Here is a 24114-nt window from a genome sequence, read left to right as displayed (position 1 = left end):
CAAAACACCATATTGACGTATCAAGAAAAAAAAAAAAAAAAAAAACCCTAAGCCCTAGAGCCATAAACCCAATACATAACCATTGTAACGCCTCGGCGATTCATCTGCTGATCGATAATTTGGCCTACGCAAAGTAGTCCGGGGGAAGCGAAGCCAAAGCCGCAATCGTCCCTACTGCTCCCACCACGGCCCCCAAAATAGCCGTCGTTGCGTGGCTTCTAACGCTACCCCCATGGGAGGTCTTGACCATTTTGGATGGTCGTTCGCCATCCCTAGTATTTTTGGTCTTCTTGGTCTCCTTGGTCCCCCTTGCGCTCTCGGGGATGCTCACAGGAGTGAGTTGCGAGTCCGGGCTGTTAAGAATAGCAGCGATACTCTGTGGTTGCGCGTCAGGAAACTGAGTGTCCTCGTTGGGCAATTTCTGCGCTTCCGTCTGCTCCTCGCTGTAAGCCATATCAGAATCCAAATTATCCCTCTCTGTTGGGTCTGATTCAATTTCTGCCGCCTTTCTCTTCTTTGAGGATGAAGGTTTTGACTCGACGCCAGAAGCTTTCCATTCGCTCGGTTCTGGAGATTGTTCACTGATATTCGCTCTCATATCCGATTCGGGCACTGGTACTGTTGCATCACAAGATGTGCGGGGCATCATCGGTGCCAGTCGATCCATGAAAGGCATAAAGTCGGTCACAGCACTGCCACTGGTAGCGGGAGACCTCTGTACTGTGATGTCCGGCATTGGCTGGTTTGTTGCAAAAGGACCATCATTGTACTGCCCCATTGGCTCGGAATAAGAGGATATGTTGCCAGGATAATATCTGGGGGTATGTTCGATACTCGGCTTTATTGGCGGCAGAATGGTGCCGGTAGGGAAAATGTTCGATCGATAATGGTCAGGCAGATTTCCACTGGGCTGTAAGGGAGGCTGCGACTCCTTGAGTGCCTCGAATGAGGAATAAGGAGAATTGAGCGTAGAGTAAAACGAGGCCCCGTGAATTTGCCGCTCTACCTGCTGAGAGCCAGTGCCTGCGAAAGTGCATTCTGGAAGGAGGTTCAAATCGTGAGCCTGAATTTCACCATTGTCAGAAATGGTGTTAACCAGTGGTAGCTTCTCGCAGTCTACCGCGGCAGCATCATCAAGGTCATCTTCAGCATTGATCAAATCTGAAAAGCGGATGCGCGACTCTTTCTGGGCATGGATGGCAGGTTCAGAAGACTCGCATACTGTGTCAGGCAAAGGATTGGCATCTATAGCCTCTTTAATTTCCTGCTCTTCGTTTTCGTCTTCATCCTCTTCCTCATCGCCCTCTACACATCCCACATCCCAGTCGTCAGTCGACTCTTCATCTGAATTACGAGCAAAGTATTCGTCGGCATATGGATTCTCATAGCTCGCGTTATCTGATTCATAACGGTCTGAAGGTGGCGTCATTCTTGGGGTGGCCAAGATTTGTTCTGAGTCCAGGTCTACCCCATTATTCGGCCTTGTCGGATCCTGGAGTGCTCCTTGTGTGGGTACTGCCGCCGAAGAATCGGTAACCCCAGCATTTTTCAAATCCCAGTTCTTGAGAGGAGAAGTCATTGGTGAAGCAACTTCCACCACCGAACGACTATCATCCGAGTCCGAACCGGCACTTGAATCATTCGACTCAGAAGCGCGGTCGACAGTAAGATCAACTGCAGCTCGATGTTCACCGTCGTCATACTCATCATCATAATTATGATCATCGTACTCGTCGTCATCATCATCAGGGACACTAAAAGTGTTGGAAGCAGTCTGATGAGAAGCCTTCGGTGGGGCTTCCTTCCTATGCAGTGGGTCAGTGGCTTGTCTGTAGACCCGGCAATTAGGGGCGTACCTAGTTTCCTCGAACTGGGACTCGCAGCGTACTTCCAGTGGCGGGAAAGTATCTGGGAATATGTTAAACATACCATTCTAAACTGGAATAGAATGTGATGACGCACCAGAGCCTCGGATGACCTCCACCCCAAATGTCAACACATCACCGTCTGATAGAGCCATATCCGTTTCGACGGGAACCCTTCGCTTATTCAACCAAGTACCATGCATGGATCCAGGATCACGAACGTAAACGACCTAATAGTACCATAATAAGTAAGTAACGGGGTTTCGTATTGGAACGGAACTTCTCAGCCCACCTTCTCATTTAGTGACACGCGCAGTATGGCATGGACCCTGGACATGACACGAGAATCGAACAAGGCGTTATTAGGCCGCGGTGAGAGATCCTTACTTGCTCGTTGAGAGGATCTACCGATTTCGATACGATCAGACTCAGAGGTAAAGGTAAGGGTACGATCGAAGACGGGACCTGAGAAATCCAAAGGATGGAGAAGAACAACGGCTGCAGAACAAAAATCGGTCAGTCATGCTGTTCGATGAATACCGTGTGGATGGTGTGGTTGAAGAGTGCTATGCGTACCTTGCATATTACTGGTAGCCATGGTTGTTTGCTTCCCGGTAAAACGATTCAGGAGGGTTGCAGTGAATGGTTTATTACCCACGGGCCTGAGATGGTTCACAAATGGACATCTACAGGGTGAGAAAGTGAAGAAAAAGATGATCAGTCAGGAAGATGGATGAATACAGGGCTGTCAGCCCGGGAGGGGTAGGAGTTAGCCTAAGGGCAACGGGCGGTCGTTGTCAGGCAGACAACAGAGGCACACAGGCAGCCGCCTACTCCAGAGCAGCTTTTGAGGCTTAGATAGGGGTTAAAGTCATCCAAAATGATTCGGCCAACTGAGTCCTTAATGCTCAGGCCAGCTAGTTCGGGTGTTGGGGTGAAGCTGCAGGGGAACAGAGGAATAGAGGAAGCGCCCGATGACTGAGTCGTTGATCGGGACAAGGCGCAGGAAGGAGCCTTAACTTGGGTTAGGTAACACCGATGACACGGAGAAAACGGAGCGGATTTCAGCCCATGAGAGCAATGAAACAGCAGTTGTAGAGGAGCTTTGGAGTGAATAGGAAAGCCACAGGCGAAGCTAGAAGACGGCGGTGACTCCAGATTGATGAGGGGATAGTGAAGGTGGATGACGGAGACTGATGAATCGGCGGGCCAAGTGGGGTGGCCTGTTATCAGGTGGACTCTCCCGGGCGATCGGGCTTACCAAGCTACCAAGGCCCCAGTTCCTCAGTCCCTTCCCGGGCTTGGACTCCCTACCACTTACGCACTCTTCCGCATAATAATCCAACTCTATCCATTATTACCTACCGCTATGGTACATACATGAGATCGTTAGCCAGTAAGCCGGTACGATCCAGCCTCCGAACAACCCGTTTTCAAAGTTCGCACGATCATCAAAGTGGAGAGCACACTCATGTCAAAGCCGCATATCAATGTCCAAAAGAATAAAAAAAGTCAACAGAAATCACATAATAAATACACTCACCGGGGAGATCCGGCACCAGTACATTAGTTTAAGTGTTGCCAGCGACCAGCTCAACGTCGGTTCTGGCAATTCAAGCTCGAAATAAGGAGGCAATGGAATCATCCCTACAGGCCGCCAGGGGCCCCACCGAAACCAGCACCCATGCTCTGCAGGCGCGCAGCAAGCTGTGGGTATTTCTCCTGAACCTCTAATTGGGTTCGCGTCGCCTCAGCATAGGAGATGGCGTTGATAATCTCGGGCTCGGTGCGGGCGAGCTCAGCAGCACGTTCGAAGTACTTGAGCGCCTGGGAAACCTTGCCCTGCTGCAAGAGCAGTTGGGCCATGGTTCCAACCGCAATGTCGCACTCAGGGTCAACTGTGTAGTTGTTAGCGTGGGGATTCCTCAAGTCGGGAGACGCATGAACTCACTGATCAAAGCCTTCTGGCAGAGCTGCTCGGCCTCTTGGAAGTCATGCTTCCACTGGAACAAGGCAAGGGCCTTGTTGATCAGAGGAAGGACGTTGATGCCCATTGGCTTGCTCTGCTTCTCCATCTCGACGGCCTTGTCAAACTTCTCGACGGCTTCGGAGAAGTTCTGCTGGTCAAGGAGTAGCTCTCCGTAGTAGTTGTAGACGTCAGGCACATCCTCGAAGTTCTTCACGGATCGTCTGAAAGTAGCCATCGCAGATGCAACAGAGCCCATCTTGTACTGCGTAACACCGAGCTGAATGTGCGAGAAGATAAATGTCCGGTCAAGGTCGATTGACTTCTGATAATCCTTGGCGGCTTCGGCGAATTCACCGAGGATGAAGTGAAGCTGGGCACGGTGGTAGTAGATATCAGGGTCGTCCTTGTTGTGAGTAATGGCAAGCTCGAAGTCGTCCTGAGCTGCGTCCTTGTTGCCTGTTGTCCATTAGATATGTACCACCCACACAAAGTCATGATCGAACTTACCCAGCTCGAGGTGCAAGCTAGCACGCTTGATGTAGCTCTGGACGAGCGAAGGATCCAGCTCAATGCTCTTGTTGAGATCCGCCAGAGCGTCTTGGGCGTTACCTTGCAGGTATGTGAAGGTGGCACGCTGGTTCAAGGCAAGACCCTCGAACTCACCAAGGTCGCCGAGCTCCTTGGCCTTGACGAAAGCAGCTGCAGCCTCCTCATAGCCATCGCCAGTCTTCTTGGCCATCGCTAGAAGACCCTTGCGGAGCTCACCCTTTCCAGACTCCTCGGGGAAGTCAGCAGACTCGTCGAGGCCTTGAGGCAGAGACTTGGGACGGAAGCTCTGGAGGTAGTTGGAAACGAAGGTTGGGCTGGGCAGCTTCGAGCCCTTGGCCTCCAAAATAGCCTTGCCCTTGTGTTCCGCAACCTTCTTCAGGAGTCGCTCAAGAGCAACACGGCTGACTTCATTTGAGAAACCATCGATAATACAGCTGGCGGTGAAGTCGAGCAGAGCTTCGCTGAACTTCTCAAGATGCTCGTACGCAATGGCACGTCTGTTCAGGGCCTTGACGTACTCGCTATCCATCGCAAGCGCAGCACTGGTGTCTTCGATGACCTTTTCCCACTCCGACAGAACATTGTAGCACGCGGCGCGGTTCGAGTAGAAGACTGGGTCGGGTTTGCAAATGATCGCCTTTCCGTAGAGATCAATCGCGTTGTTGTAGTCTTTAGAGCCGTAGGCCTTGTTTCCGGCCACCTTCAACTTTGCGGCGTATGCTTTCCGGGTCTAAACCGGAGATAAATAGGTCAGCAGGCGGCATCGGCAATAAAAGGACTAGTTGAAACGCACTTCCTCATCCAACTGTCCAACGGTCGCCTCGTCGACCTCAGGGATCTCTTCTGAAGGCTCCTCGGGCTTCTTTTGGGTTTGTTCTGGAAGAAATCAGCGATGATGCGACAAGTATTGGCATGGAGAGCCGTCGAGGCACATACCATCCTGGGCAGAAGCCGCCTTGGTCTTCTTCTCCTCGGCCTTCTTCTTCTCCTTCTCCTTTCGTCGCTGGTTCTTACTCTTCTTCTTCTCTGCAGGCGGAGTTGTGGAGGATTTAGCAGACTGGTTGGAATCGGAAAGGTAGTACACGACACCAGCACTCGTCACGACGACGGCGACACCCGCGACGGTGTATACGAGCGCCTTGTTCTCAGACACCCATTTCGAGATGCGGTCCCAGACGGAAGCTGAGGAAGAGGCGGGAAGAGAAGCAGTGTCGACCACCACGTTCTTGGATGGATCGGGCAGAGGTGAGCCGCTCGACATGATGACCGGGGAAAGGAGCCGTTATGGTTCGTTTCGAGTTAATTGCCTTATTTTGCTGTTTTTTGCTCCCCTTTTTCGTCGGAAAAGTCTGGGCAGATTAAATCCGAGTCAATTATAAAGGTAACCAGGAGCACTCATGGGGGACAGGGAAGACGAACCGCGCAGAGATGGTTGGCAAGAGGCCGCGTTTCAGTCTGGATGGGGGAGATGGGAGAGTTGCGGCCTTGAAAAAGTTATGCGTTCCGGCAACAGCGCAGCGGTCCCGAGCTCTGGTGCTGGTCGACCCAATCACGTTGATCCAAAATCGATGGCCAGCTCCTGGCTTGCTCCACTGCCGCCCTCACCAGATGGAAGTTGGCCTTCGAAACGTCGTCATAGGGGCGCTTTCGTGCAGACAGGACCTCAATGGCGATTGCTGGTGGCCGGGCGACCTATTTCTCGCTCTCTTGGACTAACAGGACTTTTGCTAACTGCCCAGTGCGATCTCGGCGCGAACCGGTCCTTCTGCACGTGGATAGGTCCAAAATGATCGCAACTCTAGCTTCAAAGTTTTACAACCAGTGAACAATGTCTTCAGAGTCCTTCCAGATCATCTCCACGCTGCGTTACGATCCCTCCCTTCCAGATGTAGTCTCTCAGCGCGGTGCAAACGCCTATCCTGATCCGCTCGTTACTCCCTACTACCTCCTCCCATACCACCAGGACCGACTCCGGAATGCCGCTCGCTACTTCAACTGGGACAATGCATCCAAGTTCCTCGAGCAAGACCTCGCCCAGTTCGCCCGCTATCTCGATACATTCATACCGCATAAAGAGAAATGTTGGCGCGTCCGGTTAGTCCTCGATAAGAACGGGGAGTGCAAGGTCGAGGCCAACCCTGCCGCACGGATCGAACTGGAGAACTTCCTCGTCCCGTTCATAATCAGCCCTGCCTCTACCCCATGGCGTGTCTTCATCGATATCGCTCCTACGGCACCATCGGGACTCACAACCCACAAGACCACTGCGCGCAAAGACTACGCGGCTGCACGGGCCCGGGTGGGGATTGCGTCGCCGCTGGATACCGCCGAAGTTCTTCTGGTGAACCCGAACGGCGAGATAATGGAGGGAAGTATTACGACACCATATTTCCGACGGCGTGAGGATAAGGGTCAGGATGAGCCTGAATGGATCACACCGCCGCTGTCAAGTGGCGGCAATGCAGGGACCAGCAGGCGTTATGCTCTAGTCCAAGGCTTCTGCGCCGAACAAATCGTCACAACCCGCGATCTCATCGATGGTGAAGTCTGCTTGCTGAGCAATGGGGTCAGAGGATTCTTCCTAGGACGGATTATGCTCAGGGCAACCAAAGCATAGCTGCGTGCTCGCGTGCAGTTGAACGGTCTCCAGCTAAAGTTTTTAATTGTCTTTTTTCTTATTGTATTATTGAATGAAAAGTTGGAGACGGCCATTTTAAGTTTGTTTTAATACTCAATACAAATCTCATTGCCTTTTGGCGCTGTTTTAGCTGTGGTTTTATCAAAATATATAAACTGTGATAGTAGATTCCGGATACACCGTAAACGTATCAATGGTAGATTGACTTGGGGCGATTTCCATAGTCGCTTTGCCAATTTTCCCGCATAACCTGACTTCAACCTTGAATCATAACTCGATCGCCTACTCGTGACAGGCAATTGCACCATGCATGCTCCAAAACGAATGATGTCAAGTTCTGCCCAATCTCATCACTGCTGTATGCAATTGTGGCACCATTGCACGTGACTCCGAGGCGACACAGGCCGGCTCTCCCCCCCGCGTTTACTAATTGGGCTAGCGTCATAGAGCTGGCAGAAATTCTTCGACCAAAAGGAGGCCGAGCGGAAGATGGCAGAAAAGGTGATTGAGCAGACGACCTCAGCATCCCCTCCCCCCAGATCGCCACACATCAACGCTCTCCATCCTCTACCATCCTCTACCATCCAGTACTACAATCCACATCCAGTGTATATGTGTCGGCCATTATGAAATTCTTCGAGAACCTCTATACCTACGATTATTCCTTTCCCGCCGTTTCTCTTGCTTACTTTCTCCGCTACCCAAACCCGTACTCCAAGCATGTCCTGACGACCGATGTTATTGATCGATATGTTGACCCGAAGACCCATCGACTCCATACCACGCGAATTCATTTGAAGAAATCGAAAGTGCCCTCTGGGATCCTGAAGCTTCTCCCAAAGGGCATTGGCGGTTCCGACAGTTCCGGACAAAGCTACATCCTAGAGACGACCATCGTCGATGCCAAAGAAGGCTGGATGGAGTCCGAATCACGCAACATGGAGTGGACTGGGATTCTCAGCGTTGTGGAAAAGCAAGTTTATCGACGCCAGCAACCAGATGGGCCCCCAGAGAAGCTGGAAGGCCTGTCTCTCGACAATCGGCGATGTGAGCAAACCACCGTGAACACGACTGTTACGTTCCGCTCCCGCTTTGGACAGGGGAAGCTCCTCGGTCGCAGGAAAACAGAGGCTGCCTCGGATAATAACGGAGATTACGAAGAGGAAGCTCCCAAGCGGGGATTTTTCACCTCGCTGTCCACTGCAGGAATTCAACGGACCATAGAACTGATTGGACTCAATCGGACTCGCGACGCCATCGTTAAGAGCAAGCAAGGAATGAATGTTGTTCTGGAGCGTCTACGCAGCGGCGGTATAGTCGGCGTGCTTGAAGGCATGCACCAGGACCGCGAGTCTGTGGTTCTGGGTGGTGAAGGCCCCTGGAAGCGTGTCTGGCTTCGAGGCCACTCTAATAACGACGACTGAGTCTCCTACCCTACCTGGAGCATTTTATACAAAATTCGACCATGTCAACATTGATGCGACATTCGAGCGTGGAGCAATGGCGTTTGGGATTCATTTGTTTTTTATATGACGCTCTCCTACTATCTTATCTTCTTCCTTTTCAGATCCATTTTTTCGATTTTCTGGACATTGTCTGCTTTCCAGAAGCGTGTTACATTGCATGTATCGACGAGAATTGTCACGACCTATGTACACTATCAGGCACACTGCCCAAATCCGGTCGCTTCATTTGGTTGAAGGCACCCACTGTACAATATACAGATTATTTTCAACTGACAGCTTTACCTTATTACGTTTTTTATCCTATCTTTCTCTAAGGAAGTAACTTCAAAAAAATACTGATTCCAGTCCATTCACGTAGGCGCTGAGTAAGCAACATTATATTGTTCCGAGGCGACGGAAAAGTGTACAACCCATCGGAAAAGTAGCAGGCTAGGAAGTTTCCCAATGAAGCAAACCAAACAAGGCCATTGGTGACTAGATTTCCAACGCCAAACCCCCCATTGCACAAACTAGGGGGTTCGGATTCGGAGCACCACCACCACTGCCTTGGTGATTGAAGCCAAGGATGCTGGCAAGGGTTATACACTACTGCAGAGTGTACGGTTGTTACCGGATGGTATCCACCAGCAAGTCCGATTCGAGCCGCTCCGCTCCACGGCCGTTGGCACATTCCAAACTCAGTAACTGTGTAATTGTCTCAAGAAGTCAAGAGGCCATCGGTATATCTTCGGTGGGATGAGGAATCCTGTGCCTGCAAATCCTCCCAACCCGGAGGAGAAGAAGTCTACCACTGCAGCTACTACATCTGATGATAGATTAATGTTACAGATCCAACACTAAAGCAGAGCCAATCCCGCAGCCAGAAGGCTTGGATAACAAGCACAGGACCGAATAATGTCCCCGCCCGCCCCTCTTCTTCTGCAGAAAGGTAACGGAAGGACTATAGCAGTGTCCTGCTGTCGGCCCTGGTCAGCGGCTGGAAGCTATCACGGAGACAGCGAAATTGGGACAGACACAGGCGCCTAAATCAGACCCTCACCAGTCCATTTACGTAGAGTGATAACAGGAGACAAATCTTGGTTTTAACCCTGGATCGCATGGCATTAAAGTGAACAATTTGAATGACGGGAGTTTGATCCGCATTCCTTCTTATACGAGGCACATATGGGTAATCAGTTATTTCCACAGTTTGTACTAAGGTCGTGAGTACAAGGGGTAAAGTAGTTACAAAAAGCAATATGATTTCTCATCTGGAAGACCCAAATGACATTGAGATGGTCAAGCTGCGGATTTTGCAGCATACTGCGATGAAGGTGGATCGGACCATGGATGCGAAGCCGACGGAGGTGAAGTGGGCCCTTGCAGTAAAAAACAGCCGCATTACCTAAAGACTTCGAGATGTACAGATCAAACGCTTGAGTGTGCCTTGACATCTGTATTCGAAGGCTCCGTATTAGCTGTGCATGACTTCCCTCCAGAACGTATTTTCCTGTGGCCAATGTATCACAATTTATCATGGTACTGCCGATATCATCACGGGCTCAGCCTTATACCTTCTGGTCTCCTGTCGGTAGTTGGAAGGAGTCTACTATCCCGGTCGGTGGTGTGTATGGGCTCGGCTAAGAGCCGAGCAACCGTGGCAGAAAACAAGGCAGCAGCAGGTTTTGCAGTTTCAGGGCAGGTGCACTCTACAACGGTGCATATTCATAACTGCATATACCTTGCGGCTTGCAATTTCGGGAGATAACCGGACTGATCGGCCTGTTTGGCTATCGTCTGCTGATCGGGGTCCAGGGACCAGGAGATGTTCAGTGCTGGTGGGCAGATCCGACATGTCGATTGCGTCATTGGCAGACACTGCTTGAGACATCCATATTGAGAGCATTCCTGGTCGAATCAGATGAGGTCAGCGAGAATGCCCTCCCGCAAGGACCCTGAAGGGGCCAATGAGCTGCGAAAAACACGCCAAATGGGGTCAGATAGTCGCCAAGAGCGCCACACGATTCAGGGCAGGACTCGACCAGCTTTGCAGCTTTTTGCTGGTGAAGAGCATTGAAGAATTGGCCAAAGGTTACTGTGGAACTGGGAGAGACTCGAGAGACACAAGATCTGACTCGCAGCCCGGAGGATCATAGAAGACGCCCGAGAAGCATAAAAAACCGGCTGGAGTGGAATGTCTCAAATCTCTGCTCGTGAAGCAGCGCGACCCGACGCAGGCCGGTGAGTGGTTGGTTTGGCTGACCCTGGAAGCGATTCCCACCTCGAATTGCCCCTTCCGGAAGCGTTGGTGCGGAGATGGCCAATCAGCATAACTGCCAAGCCGCCCGTGAGGCCGCTAGCTGTTTACTGTTACCAGCACCTTACGGCGCGGAGGCTACGGTCCCTACCAACCGACCAACTTTGAACGCAGTCAGACCTCAGGCTGTTTGTTCCATCATCGACTCCCTTTTTGCGTGTGTCGCTTTTCAAGCCGGCTTTTCTCCGTCTCCTCTGTGTTGGCTTCGTGTCCTCCGCATCCTGCTTATTGTTCCATATATTGCCTCGCTTCTGGTCGCCTCTGCCTGGTTTTCCCTCGCTTCCGCCGTCGCCCTTGATCTGGCTCTCCTCCCCCCTTTACTTCCGACTCTCACCATCTTCTTTCTTCGCGCGACCCTTCCGATTTCCTCGCCCTTTTGTGTGGCAGAGCAGTTGCCATTCTTTCTTTGGACCGTTATTTCTTCCACCGATTATCGAAAGGGCGGGCCTTCTTCTGACCTGCACTGAAACGCCGGAGCGCCTGTTTGGACGACCTTATCACAGTTTCATAATCCCTTTTCGAATTCGCCCTCCGTCCGCGCCCTCTGCAACGGAGTCAACGGATCAGTTTATTTCTCGTCGGATCTGGAAGACATTGCTTGATATTTGGTCTATAACGTTGGTCTGCGTTTCTCATTCTCGACACCTACACCGCAGTAGGATGCTGTTTGGCCTGTCCCTACCCGCATAATCGAGAGAGCCTTCCAAGGCAGTTGCTAGACGACTGCCCGACTAAATGGCTACCTCTTTTGGATTATGGTCGATGGCCCGACCGTGCTTATTAGTTCTTATGACGATTTTGGCGACGCTTTCGCCCTCCGCGACCGCCGAGATATGTTCCTTTTGGGATAAGGGATGTGTTGACCCATTGGCCCAAACAGCCATCCCATTCAAGTTCGCTCCCCTTTTTCTGGAAACAATGAATTTCTACTACGCTTTTGATGCCGACGGTCGAGGCAAAGGCCAGGCGCCGATGATCAAGACCGGGTTTTGGGTCGGATATCAAGCCTCCACGAACAACTCTGTCATCAACATTAATCGCACGTCTGAGATTGCAGTGCGCGTGGGCAATCTAACCGGCGCACCGTCGGGGGGTAACAACGGATGTGACGGTGTCTGGGGTTCGGCTTGCTCGACCGACCTCAAGACATACCTGCAGGAGACTATACTAGAGTATGTGCAGAATGCCGACACATACACCAACCCTCTTAGCAACGTGCTCCATTCGTTCCGTTCAACCCCGCCGATTTTACCCAACTGTCCGCCCACGTTGTTTGAGGTCCAGAATATCCCTGTTATATGTAAGTTCACAAGCACAAGAGACTCTTATCTGGACGTTCTGACTCGGTTTGCTAGCATTCGTGTCGGAAGACGAAGATACCAAACAAGCTTATGTCAAGACTCATGGAAATCCTGACAGTCCATGGGAGTCATGGTTTATTGATGATATGTCCGCTAGTGATCAGGCCCAACAAGTTGCTGTTGGAATACTTGGCCGTGTTCCGGCGGAGACTGCACCCAAGCCGGAGGAGGAAAGCGAAATACAAATTGAGCTTGTCTGCGCTCGCGCACCATCCCAAGGAAGTTCATCGAGCGACGGTTGATTATCTTTTCTCTCAACGAAAAACGATGAACGTTTTTTTTTTTTTTTGTGCAGTATGATATACGAACGCGAACCGACTCGGGTTCTCATTGGGCGGCATTGCCCGCGCCTATTTTGGATGCCAAAGCCATGGTCCTTACAGACTGCTCGACAGCTCTTCAGTCGACGCCAACATGAACAGCATCAACAATGTCTTGATGCACTCGCTCGCTCAAAAACCTACTAGGGTTGTCTCTGCAGGGTGCGGCGCTGGTCAGCTGCGGAAGTCACCAGGACTGCAGACATGACAGGCTGATCTTGGACCAGCAGAGGGCTATCGCCAGTCGAAGCCACCATCTATCACTGTATATAATTCTATAATAGTATTACTAGTACTTGAATACATTTCGGCTATATCGGGTCATTGTCACTCCACCGCCGAGCTTTTTCAGGAACTTAATGACCTTTCAATGTCCGCCTGCTCACTTATTGCGTCCTCTGATTCTCTGGCCCACTTCCCAGCAATATATCTCTTTGTCTGACTAGGTTGTCCCTACTCCACGCATCATCTCAGGTGCCAGCGATAGTAATCCGGATGACACTAGACGATTCAGTTCCCCCCCAGCACCGCACTTCGTCCCGAGATTCCTGGCGGGAGGGGTAAGGTCGTAGCAGTGAAATGACGATATCCGAAGGATACGAGATGGGAGATTGCTGCCTATTATTCTCCTCGATGGGCAATGCGATCGCGATTTGACCTAGTTATACTCAGTCAGTAGTATGCCAAATGGACTGCAGTTCAGCTCTTGTAAATATTTGCGCTCTCGTCTCATTGCTTGGATCCATGGGACACAAGGGAACGTGGTGGCCGAACCACGGTCGCACCCCGGTTCCTGGCACCGCTCGCTCAGAAACAATCAAGCTGAACTGACTTTCTTTTGAGAGCAAATATTCGGTTGTTATCCTGATGTTTCTCCCCGTGGACCTGTCGCCGATCGCAGCGCTGCCCAATCGGACGGCGTCAATAGTCATCGCAGCGGCCAATGAAGCCGCAGTCTCTCCGCACGCCCTGAGGATCTTTCATTCTTTCGTCGCCTGGCGCTTTGCTTTTGGTCTTTGCTTCATTGCTTGTCTTGTTGCTGGCCCACCCGGTCTCTGTAAGAACATTCGGCCTCCGTTCGAGCACGCCGGTTGCCTCCGTTTGCTCCATCCTGGCAGTCTTGTGCACTCCACGCATGCCTGTGCACCATCCCATGATGCGCTCTTCCCGTGCACCTGCAGGTCCATCTCATTGGAGCTCGCGTCCAGACTGATCTCGCCATGTCGCCGGCCGTCTTGACCGTGCGGCCCACCATTATCGCGATGGCCATGATCTGCATCTCAAGGCCCCCTTCGAGTAAAGATTGATGTGAAATGCGATGCGCATTTGCGCATCACAGCTTCAATGCCTTGCACGTGGTTGGGGTAGGCAAGGGCGAGCTCGCGTCGCTCCGATGGAATGCGATCGCGTCCCAGCTATAAAAACCGCTGAGATTCCGATCCAAAAGTGACAGCAGCAGCAGTAGCTTGAGCCCTCCCCATTGAGCCCTGACAATGCATCTCAGCGCCTACTTCGGTCTTCTTTCCTTCGCCGTCTCGGCCGTGGCCGTCCCGACCGGCCAGCAGCCTCACTCGAGCCGCTCCATTGACAACCTCAAGTCGCACATCAAGAATGTGGTCATCCTTGTCATGGAGAACCGCTCCTTTGACAACATCCTCGGCGGTCAGACCTTGAAGGGCCTCGAGAACCCCCTCCAGAACGGCCCGTTTTGCAACCCGTTCAACCTGACCGATGCCTCCGAGGGCGAGGCCTGCACTGCTCCCAAGAGCTTTGACTCGGTCATCAATGACCCTGACCATGCCATCTACGGCAACAACATCCAGTTCTATGGCGAGTATACTCCAGACAACGCCGCCATTGCCTCGGGCAAGCTCAAGGCCACCAACAAGGGCTTTGCGCACGAGCAGATGCGTCTCTACGAGGCCGAGGCCGAGAAGGCCGACCTCGTGAAGCAGGTCATGCACTACTACACTGAAGACCAGGTGCCTGTCCTGACTTCCCTTGTCAAGGAGTACCTGACATTCAACCACTGGCACTCCGATATCCCCGGAGTAAGTTTCTCCCCTTGCATTCATTCGTGACTTTTTAAGTTTACTGATTGAACTTAGAACACAAACCCTAACCGCGCTGCCCTTGTTTCCGGTACGTCACACGGCCACGGCCTCAACGATGAGGGCTTCGACAAGCACGAGCTCCCCAACCGCTCGCTTTTCCAGCAGCTCACCGAGTCCGGCCACTCATGGATGAACTACGTCGACCCCGACGGTGGCACTGGCCCCGACGCCGGCTTCTTCGACTGGACCTACAAGACCGGCAACGACGATAAGATCGTGCCCCTGGCGAACTTCTACCACGACGCCGCCAAGGGCAACCTCTCCGAGCTCACCTACCTCAACCCGTCCTGCTGCGGCGTCGGCACCACTTCCATGCACCCCTCCGGCCTCATCTCTGATGGGGAGACCCTCATCAAGTCCGTTTACGACGCCCTCCGCGCAAGCCCGCAGTGGAACAACACCCTCTTCCTCCTCACCTTCGACGAGAGCGGTGGTTTCCACGACCACGTCCCTGCCCCTCTGGCCCCCCGCCCCGACAACCTCACTTTCAGCCTCGAGACCCCCAACGGCAAGAACTATACCTTCCCCTTCGATCGTCTCGGCGGCCGTATCCCTACCCTCCTCATCTCCCCCTGGGTCAGCAAGGGCGTTGTTGAGCAGCAGGGCACCAACCCCAACGGCGAAACGATCTCGTACTCTGCGTCGTCGATTCTGCGCACCCTTGGCTACCTCTGGGACTTTGAGCCGTTCACCCCGCGTGTCGAGCATGCGGCCTCCTTTGAGCATTTGATCCAGGGATCGGCTAGACAGGATACCCTTGAGAAGCTTCCGGAGCCCCAGCGCTTCAAGGTCAAGCTTTAGATAAACCGATATAATATGCCTCTGGCATGGTATGATTAATTATGTGGTAATGAATGGTTTATACTCGATAGAGTAAATAAAATGAAGTTACGTTATGGTTCGCAGTCTTATATCCGGTATTTATAACATTCTTTTACCGTATTATAAACATGAATATATCCACTCCAAAATCAAGCATAGCTAGTAAGTAAAGTAAAGTAATAGAATAAGTATATAAACATTAAAATACCCCCTTCCCCTCTTTCCTCTTCCCTTCATCCAAAAGGTCATACCTGCCCCGTCTCCCAAAGCCCATACACCTACCTACCCTCCTATACCCCCTCGCAATAAACACTCCGCCCCCAGCATAAACAACCAAGCCTGCAAGGGCAACAGAGTATCCCACCCCCTGGACTACCGAGATCTGCGTGCCCCAGAGAACCACCGATGCGACGATCAAGAGGATATTCTTGGGGATGCTGACGAGGGTCATTGTCAGGCCCGAGGTTTTGCCAATCTAGAACCCGTTAATACTGGCTATGGCTAATATGGTAGATAGGGTAGGGTAGGGTATGTATGATATACGAACCAGCGTGAAAACAGCAACATTCAACATAAACCCAACACAGGCGTTTAGCAGGAGAACCCCAAGACCGGTCTGTAGAGCTATTCCCAGCAGTCCGGCACCTGATTCATCATGGCCCTGATCTTGGCCTTGATCCTGGTTCTGACCTTGACCTTGACCTTGCAAGAAAGGCAACACCTCCGCCCTCCACGCAAGAACACCATTCATGAGCGCGCATATAGGCGCCGTGTAGTACAAGCTAAGCAGGGGGTCCATCTTACCGGGCTCGACTTTCGGTTTTGGACTCGGACTCGGACTCGTATTGCTTGCTTCACCAGTAATACTATTACCGAGACTGGCACTGGTACTGGCACTGGTACTGACACTGACACTGGGACCTTTCGGCTCGATAATAGCCGGGCTAGCCCTTGAACTGACCCGACAAGCCTCTTCATCTCCGTCTCTCTCGAGAAGGATGCCTTCACGCCCACGTCCACGCTCACTCTCTTCATATTCATCTTCACCTGCATCCTCAGCCGTAGTAGAAACATCCGCAGTCGAAGGAGAAGAAGAAGAAGAAGAAGGAGAAGAAGGAGAAGTAAGCATCTGCATCAAAACAAGCCTCATAGAATCAAACACCAGCGCCGCAAGCTGCACGGCGATGCCGATCCACGAGAACTGGATCTCGCTGCACACGGTCAGCGCGACGGACGCGGTGATGACGCCGATGTTGAGCAGCTTGGACGCTGTGAGCTCGGTTACGCCGTAGAGGGCGCTTGTTAGGAGCGTTATTACGGGGCCGGAGGCCTATTGTCATCGAATACCAGATAACTAGATTAGCGTGTGTCCATGAAGATATATTGCAGGCAGGGTAAGGTAGGGGGGGCACACCTTCAACATCTGGATAAACCCCACGTTTAGATACATGTAGGCCGTGTTACTGCAGACGAGGCTGCCGCTGTATAAAATGCCGATTGGGGCGATTTTGGCCATGTAGTGGGTTGGGGTCATGGGGACGGAGGAGCGCGCGGAGAGGAGGGAGGTTGTGCGTGCGAGGATCTGGGTTGCGAGGGTGGCGAAGAGGAGGTGCCATGTTGTTAGGAGGATTGCTTTTTGTTTGTTAGTCTATTTTGTGGTAGTGGTAGTTATATGGTATAGCTGAGGGTGGTAGGGCATACGGTATCCTGTGAAGCTGTTAGTAGGTGGGTTGGATAGAGATATGGAGGGGAGGAACGCACGAAATGGAGTAGATTCGAGAATCCATTTATTGAAGAGGATAGTCCAGTTTGACCAGACGATCCAGTTTCTGCATTTATTAGTTGGACGTGCCTGAAGATGCTGGAAAGTAAGATGAAGAGCTTACAGTGTACAGAGAACAACACTCCACGGCCGACCACTAGCAGCAGGGTTGGCAGACATGGTGAAACTGGCCTGGGATGGGATTTCCCTGCAGACTACCCTTTAAACACTCCTGTCAGAGGCGTACCTTGGTTGTGCCCTGGTTGTGCCTTGGCCCAGGCACTGATGCAACAGCCGTCACCAATGCAACCCTAACTGCCCTGGTTACTGCGAGGTCGTCCAGATGCGGCGTGGCGAGCGTAGCGACCCAGACGGATGCACGACTATCACTACTCTTCAGGTCAAGCAAAGATATCATGATTATCGCATCTAATACATCTAAGTTATATAATATTAAATCTAGAAAGTGGCCATCTGGTTACCACGTATGCGTACAATATGTAATGAAGTAACTCGGCCACGCATCCACATCCATCCGCTGCTTACACTCCTCTGGGTCGAATTTTGGATTCGACTTTGCCCCCAGACATGCCTTTACATCGCCATTGTCCACCCAGCTATACGGGTAGATCTGCTCCCGGGGCAGCAGGATAAGCGAGTGTTTCAAGCTCTCGCTCGCAGGGATATCCTCCATGCTATACTGCGGGCAATACAGGTCCCAGCTCGGCTGCACGCTCTGGACGCGATGACACAGCTGTCGACGGAGCGACTGCCGTCCATTACCGTAGTATTGTTTAATTATTGGGCCTAGAATCCCAGGGCCTGTCATGCCCTCGACGCTGCCGTCGCCCTTTGGGTTCTCGAGCACGTTGAGGACCGGGAGCAGCCAGAAGGGGTGCCCTGGGGGCGAGGCCATCCAGCCGTTGGGGATTGCGCCGAGCCCTTCGGGGTCGAGAGTGTGCGCCATGCGGCCCATGAAGGCGCGCTGGACGGACCTTGAATCCGGGGCGTGGTCTTCAGAGTACACTTCCTTGTGGGGCCTTAGGTGCACGTCGTGAGAAACGAATAGTGAGTTGATGGGGCGGAGGGCCTCTGTGTCGACGTCGAGGTACATTCTGTACTTGTCAGCAACTAAAACACTGGAATAAAGTAGAAGAAGTTGTAAGTTAAGACGTACCCCCCAAAAAGATACATGTAGAAATTCCGCACCATGTCGGCGCGATTGATCTCCTGCGGCAACTGCCTATACGTCTCGAGAAACCACGGGAAATACTTCTTGACGAGGAGCTCGTCTGACTCGTCGTCCCAGAGCACATACTCCCAGTCCGGGTTCTTGGCCTTAACAGTGGCCACCCATTGCTGCGCCGACTCGGACATGTTCGTGCCCGCCGGAAACCATGTTTGGTGGATAATCTTTGGGATGGAGGTTCTATCAGACGAGATGGGGCGGTTGAGTAGCTCGTATGGTGAGGTGTTTGGTGAAGAGGCTACTTGAGGCTCTGGCTCTGGTGCCAGAGGTTCGGATGGACTCAACTCGGCTGCTGGGAGAAGATATGTCGAGCTGAAGGGGTACATAAGGAGGATGAGGACGATGGCGAGGACGCCGAAGAGGAGGCTCCTTCGCCGCAGCATGGTATGGGCGATGATGTGGCCAGACTTGGAGCTGCCCGGGTCGTAGATCATCGTGGAGGCCGTGACGAGGGCTGTGGATGTGGCGAAGAGGAGGGAGAGGGAGAGGATGTAGGGCTGGCATTGAGTTTGTACATTTCTACTCGGTTGTGGTGGTGGGCGGCAAGAGGCTGGATTACTGGAGACTGGCTGTTTAATGTGACTTTCCGAAAGCACTCGTGGAATGTGAAGCTGTGAATCAGGGGAGCTGTCTGCAAACGGATCTTGTTGGTGTCTTGGAGGGCCCTAACTTGTCCGGATGCGGAAATGCCCATGGATTATGTAATATGCACCCCTTGCGGACAGTGACAGTGACAGTCAACCAGCTGGGGTTCTTCTTATTCTATTCTTATTCTATTACACTTACTCCTCTGACAATGTCCACAGCTGAATTCATGGATCTGGCCCAGCAGTGCTACGAGGGGCGGCACCAACAGTGATGGTCCTCAGGGCTGTGCCATTGTTCGCCCGTTCCAGCGCGTCCATCAGCTTCGTATGCACAATTCCAAACTGGACACACCCGCCAAAGCGCTCATTGTCAAGAACTATCCCGCCCCCGTAATACTTCCCTTTCTCATCCCAGTTGTCACATGGGGCCAGGATATACTCCGTGCAGACCTTCCAGCAATAGTCGCCTAGTTCCCATCCCTTGCTGTGGGGAGAGCACTCCAGCTGGTCGTCCGTCCAGTCTACCCAGGCACCTGCGGTTTCGCCCAATACGATGAATCCGGGGTCGGGCCAGCGTAGTGTGTCCTGGAACTGTCCGTAACATAGGCCCCGGATGGCATCCTCTGCATCGTCTTTTGAGAAGCTCGGATAGCCGTCCAGGTCAGCCAGACACTTTCCAACGAGGCTGGGGTCGTTGTCGGGGTCGTCGGGGCGAGATGTTATGGTTTTGGTTGGCCACGCGGGCAGAGTAGACGCCGTTGATGTTGGCTCCTCGTCGTCTTCTGGGGGATCTGGAATCTCGCGCATCGTGTATGAGAAGTCACCTGTGTATGCCAATATAGAGCCGAGGGAGCCAGTGAAGGGCGTGGGCGAGGGACAGGCAATCGTTATGGTGTCGCTGGTAGTTGTGCTGTCGGTTGCCGAGCATGCGGAGAACGTCCGTGGGCATTTCTCCTTGCAGGTTGTTGTCGTGGTGCTGGGGAGGGAGGTTACAGTGCATTGCTCCGTGCACCAGGAGGCTGTTGTTTTGGTCTGGCATGTTGTAGGATTATCATCCCCTCCATCACCACCACCACCACCACCTCCTCCTCCTCCTCCTCCTCCGCCGCCGCCACCACCACAGCCTGTACCAACGCATCCGCCTAATCCAGGAGGACATGCATCGGGAACCCCAATACAGCCGCAAATTACACACCCGTGGCTGTCGTTTTCTCCGTCGCAATCTGAACTACAGCCACCGCCGCAGTCTTCGTCCGGCGCGCAAGTTGGCTTCGGAGTGCCTTCGCTAAACGTAACAGAGGCGGGATAATCACCCGGAGGCAGAGGGGGGTGTGGGTTTGGATTGTCATCATTCGGAACTGGCATGGTAGGGTAAGGCCCGGGGCTCCATGTCCAGGTAATGGGTGGTCGTGAGACCGGATTATCTGTTGTACTGGTGGTTTCCGGCGGCTGGTCTGAAAAGGATTTGGTAAATGTCATCGGCGGTAGGATGATGCTGCTGGTAAGCCAGATGAGGCCTTTGCTGTCTGTATCGTCCGTATCCTCAACGACCACATTCCAAACGTCGATGCTAGTCAATGTAAGAGGCGAAGGCGTGATGACCGTTGAAGTCAGCGATCCCACCGTGCGGGTGACGGCGGATTGCCCAGACCCCTGAGGTTGCGTGGTATGCCAGTATTCCTCAAATGTAAGAGTCGTGGCGCTTGGACTGATGGTCGTCGGAGATTCGAGCCGCCATGGGGGGAAGATAAAAGTGCAGGGGAACTTTTCGCATTGCACGACAGGTTCGTCTTCCTCATAGATGCTCGGGCTGATGTATACCATGCCCGGTAACCCATCAGGATCAGGGCCCTCGCCAACAGCGTAGTTGCCATCGAGGTCTACTGCCCAGTCTGATGTCCCTCCCATGTTCAGGCTCTTAACCCATTCCACGCGTTTGCGATAGTTTTCTTCAGACATCCATGACACCCACTGCACATCATCGTAGATCAACAGATCGCCCCCAGCGTCATCTGTAGTTAGTTTTGCATTGGAGGACGTTGCCAGGACCCGGCGGATCTCATAGTTAGAGATATACCCCCGGGTATCAGTGCATTTTCCGGGCTTTGCTCCAGATTCTGGCCCACTGAATGTACAGTCTGGCCCGGAGCAACCGGCATCTGTCATCTGAAAGCTTCTTCCATAGAGTGCCATTCCAATAACTAACTTATTAGCCGCAACGCCTGCCTTTGTAACCATGGCTAGAGAGTACTCGATTTCAGTTTGATTAACATGGGAACGGAGACAGTCTCCAGCCGGACATCCCTCACTGAATCTGGGTTAATACAAAGCATTGGAATAGGATAGCTAGATGTAGCACTTACACTGCCCATTCGTTTCCGTAGTCCCATTGTCCGTGTAGGTCATAGGCCATGTAAATAATATAATCCACCACCTTACTGATTTCTGCAATCGGAAACCCACGGAGATACCAGTAGGAAGCAGGCGCCGCAATCCCAAGCTCCTTGCCCTCTGGGAGCTTCTGGCGAACAAGCCTCAGAAACTCAAGATAGTTTGGCCCGTCTGTATCAGATCCAGGCGGTATCCCGGGGATATCAGGGGCCCCTGGGTACTCCCAGTCAAAGTCGAGTCCGTCAAGCTCGTGGTCTTCCATAAACTGCGGCGACAATTAGAGCGATCAAACCCTCGCAGATGAAGAAGGGAAATTACCTGAACGACATTGTTCGCAAAGGTTTGCCTTTGCTCTGCTGTCACACCTTCTCGGAAAATAGGAAACGAGTCATAGTCAGTGGAAAACGACCAACCGCCAAAGGAAAGAATGCGCTTTCCAGCTCTGATGGACTTGAACTCCTCGAACATGTCGTCCAGGCCTAGGAGGTCGACGTCGAAATCCTTGGTGATACCGGCAAAGGCAAAGTGCTGGGCTCGTCAGAAGGAAGCAAAGCAAGGGCAAGGGGCGCGACTCACAATATGAGTGTATGAACTATCGATATGTCGGGGCTGGAGTGTGTCAGTTCGCCTTGCACCATGATACTCTTAAAGTGCCAATCTCACTCACCAGCATGTGAAGGCATTCCCGATCAAGATTATACGCTTCAAAGTACCCAACCTTCATGAACGTAGAAGGTGGCTCATCATTGTTCACGATGTCCAATCCACAGCTCGAGATACAACCGTTTGAACCTGGCTTAGCAGTGCCTGGGGCTCCAGTATCTGAGGGGGACTCAGTACAGAACTCTTCGGTAATTCCGCACTGGCCCCAAATATTGCAACATGTCTTCAGAGGACAAGGGTTTATATCTGCCAAGTTCGACATGTCTTCGGGCTGCTTGGTTCCAGGCTTCTGAGGCCCACAGATAGCGTTTGGGATAGGCGCAGGCATTGGGGGGTCACCCGTACTCAGGCAAATCAGACTGCCTACAGTAAGACTGTCGCAGCCCATCCAGCCCCAGGTATTCTTGTTGCGATCTTCGATTTGCTTTTTGGTCATCCTGTTTGCTTCGCTGATCTCGTAGCAGTTATCTTTGGCCTTGATCCTATATGTCTTGCAGCTGCCGTCCTTATCAGGCTGTGGCGAGAAATCTGGCATATCTCCAGCTGAACAGCAATAGTGCTCCCCAGCCTGAATTGCCTTGCACAGGTCTTCTTCCTGCGGATTGTACTTTTTGAGCTCTTCTTGGGTGATGTCACATCGGTCCGCGAGCGCATAGCACCCATCGCCAGCAATAGCTTTGATTGCAGTACACTCGCCAGCGGCTGCTGTTGTCGCAACCGAGTAGTCCCGTCCACCACTGACCTTTCTTGCTGGCAGCATTTTCACCGTGGATTTCCATCCCTGCCCGCTCCGAGGGGCAGAGATGCATTTGGCCTGGTGCCACTGGCGCAATGACTGCTGGACATCCGCTAGATTCGCAGCAGAGTCCGCAAGAATGCCAAATGTGCGTGTGCTCGACGAACGCTCACTACTGCCACATATCTGGGCTCCAACTCGTCCCAGGCCCGATCTCCCGCTGACCGCGTTGTCCAAGAAGTCTTGGATCAGACGGGCAGCAGTATCTTTCTCGAACTGGGCCCCCACAAAGGTACCAACCAAGGCATTGCCGGATTTGGCGAAGAGGTATGCCGAGGAGCCTGCCGCAGTATTCTGCAACTGCTCCGATATGGCGCTCGCAGCAGAGACAGCACTCGCCGAGTCGACTTCGGCTGTTGCAGTATCCCACTTCAGGACTTGGATGGTCTCCTGAGCCTCTTGGAGGCCCTCGGCAGTTCCGTTGCGGGGCTTGAGCTGGGATGTTCGTGAAGAGAGCCACCTTCTCAGTCTCGATGGGGCTTCGGGCACCTCGATCGATGGCCGAGAACAGGCCCGTATTGGGGAGTGGTGATCGACGTCGTTGTAAATGTTCAGGTCAAAGAGGATATCCTGATCGCAGCGGCTCAGATCCTGGAGACGGCGGTATTGCGCCCAGTCTTGAGGGGAAGAAGTTTCATTGCAGGCAACTGGGCAGCGGCGGGGGAAAGTCAGTTGAGCGTCAACCATATGGTTCATCAACGCCACGAGAACCAGGAAAAGGCATAGGGCTTCCATGCCCTGGCCGTACTGGCGTAGGACTGCCATCTTGAAGTATAGTAAGCTAGATTAGAAGCGGACTATGCGTTGCCAGTCGGATGAGAGCACGCTCTGGTTTATATGGATTGATTGATGCTCCCCCATCCAAGGATGGTCTGCTCTGGTCTGCTCTGCGCACCACTCCAGGTATTGCCCTCCAGCACTTCACATGGCCACTCTAGGACCGAGACATTTGTTGGATAGTCAATTTATGCAGGAGGAATCACCAACAGCGCTTACAGGGCCAGATTCCGTAGCCAACAATGTAACCATAAACTCCAATCATGGTCTGCGGCAACAACGCACACAGTTCGATTCCTCCCTAGAATAGTAAAAGATACTCATCAGGCACGCTCTCCGGTATGCAAGTGTGCTGCGGCAACAAGAACTACTAAAGTACTCTAGGAACACCCGCTAGCGTGGGTGGCATTGCAGGGTCTGTAGCCATTAGGAATACTATGAGTGAGGGCTAAGTCTGGAGGCATGTGGGCCCCGGCTCTCATCACATCG

General features: G+C 52.6%; 10 protein-coding genes across 10 annotated transcripts; 5 read left to right on the top strand and 5 right to left on the bottom strand.

The window, feature by feature from the left end:
• Positions 1-124: 124 nt before the first annotated feature.
• APUU_80205S (FHA domain protein) lies at positions 125-2463 on the bottom strand (the record flags this gene model as incomplete). Its single annotated transcript, XM_041696460.1, has 5 exons — positions 125-1805; positions 1857-1908; positions 1963-2095; positions 2158-2363; positions 2442-2463. 5 exons carry the CDS (start codon positions 2461-2463, stop codon positions 125-127), a joined length of 2094 nt encoding a protein of 697 aa, XP_041562088.1.
• A 1049-nt stretch (positions 2464-3512) lies between these two features.
• tom70 (putative mitochondrial outer membrane translocase receptor (TOM70)) lies at positions 3513-5644 on the bottom strand (the record flags this gene model as incomplete). The annotated part of the gene is made up of 5 exons (XM_041696459.1): positions 3513-3763; positions 3817-4290; positions 4342-5113; positions 5177-5259; positions 5320-5644. The coding sequence occupies 5 exons, from the start codon at positions 5642-5644 to the stop codon at positions 3513-3515; spliced, it is 1905 nt and encodes a 634-aa protein (XP_041562087.1).
• Positions 5645-6211: 567 nt separating this feature from the next.
• Positions 6212-7000, top strand: APUU_80204A (uncharacterized protein; the record flags this gene model as incomplete). Its single annotated transcript, XM_041696458.1, has 1 exon — positions 6212-7000. One exon carries the CDS (start codon positions 6212-6214, stop codon positions 6998-7000), a length of 789 nt encoding a protein of 262 aa, XP_041562086.1.
• A 647-nt stretch (positions 7001-7647) lies between these two features.
• On the top strand, positions 7648-8445 carry APUU_80202A (MSF1 domain protein; the record flags this gene model as incomplete). Its single annotated transcript, XM_041696456.1, has 1 exon — positions 7648-8445. The coding sequence occupies one exon, from the start codon at positions 7648-7650 to the stop codon at positions 8443-8445; it is 798 nt and encodes a 265-aa protein (XP_041562085.1).
• A 2337-nt stretch (positions 8446-10782) lies between these two features.
• APUU_80201A (uncharacterized protein) lies at positions 10783-11250 on the top strand (the record flags this gene model as incomplete). Its single annotated transcript, XM_041696455.1, has 1 exon — positions 10783-11250. One exon carries the CDS (start codon positions 10783-10785, stop codon positions 11248-11250), a length of 468 nt encoding a protein of 155 aa, XP_041562084.1.
• Positions 11251-11701: 451 nt separating this feature from the next.
• APUU_80200A (uncharacterized protein) lies at positions 11702-12386 on the top strand (the record flags this gene model as incomplete). Its single annotated transcript, XM_041696454.1, has 2 exons — positions 11702-12083; positions 12139-12386. 2 exons carry the CDS (start codon positions 11702-11704, stop codon positions 12384-12386), a joined length of 630 nt encoding a protein of 209 aa, XP_041562083.1.
• A 1571-nt stretch (positions 12387-13957) lies between these two features.
• Positions 13958-15379, top strand: APUU_80199A (phosphoesterase superfamily protein; the record flags this gene model as incomplete). The annotated part of the gene is made up of 2 exons (XM_041696453.1): positions 13958-14515; positions 14573-15379. The coding sequence occupies 2 exons, from the start codon at positions 13958-13960 to the stop codon at positions 15377-15379; spliced, it is 1365 nt and encodes a 454-aa protein (XP_041562082.1).
• A 220-nt stretch (positions 15380-15599) lies between these two features.
• On the bottom strand, positions 15600-17342 carry APUU_80198S (uncharacterized protein; the record flags this gene model as incomplete). Its single annotated transcript, XM_041696452.1, has 6 exons — positions 15600-15875; positions 15948-16730; positions 16815-17032; positions 17102-17107; positions 17162-17229; positions 17287-17342. The coding sequence occupies 6 exons, from the start codon at positions 17340-17342 to the stop codon at positions 15600-15602; spliced, it is 1407 nt and encodes a 468-aa protein (XP_041562081.1).
• Positions 17343-17640: 298 nt separating this feature from the next.
• On the bottom strand, positions 17641-18845 carry APUU_80197S (glycosyltransferase family 32 protein; the record flags this gene model as incomplete). Its single annotated transcript, XM_041696451.1, has 2 exons — positions 17641-18277; positions 18340-18845. 2 exons carry the CDS (start codon positions 18843-18845, stop codon positions 17641-17643), a joined length of 1143 nt encoding a protein of 380 aa, XP_041562080.1.
• A 378-nt stretch (positions 18846-19223) lies between these two features.
• On the bottom strand, positions 19224-23613 carry APUU_80196S (uncharacterized protein; the record flags this gene model as incomplete). The annotated part of the gene is made up of 5 exons (XM_041696450.1): positions 19224-21306; positions 21362-21654; positions 21708-21917; positions 21966-21998; positions 22057-23613. 5 exons carry the CDS (start codon positions 23611-23613, stop codon positions 19224-19226), a joined length of 4176 nt encoding a protein of 1391 aa, XP_041562079.1.
• Positions 23614-24114: the final 501 nt, after the last annotated feature.

Source organism: Aspergillus puulaauensis, chromosome 8 (assembly GCF_016861865.1).
Source record: "Aspergillus puulaauensis MK2 DNA, chromosome 8, nearly complete sequence".
NCBI classification, from domain to species: Eukaryota; Fungi; Ascomycota; class Eurotiomycetes; order Eurotiales; family Aspergillaceae; genus Aspergillus; species Aspergillus puulaauensis.
Note: the sequence above shows the minus strand (reverse complement) of the source record. Positions and strands in the feature narration are given on the sequence as shown.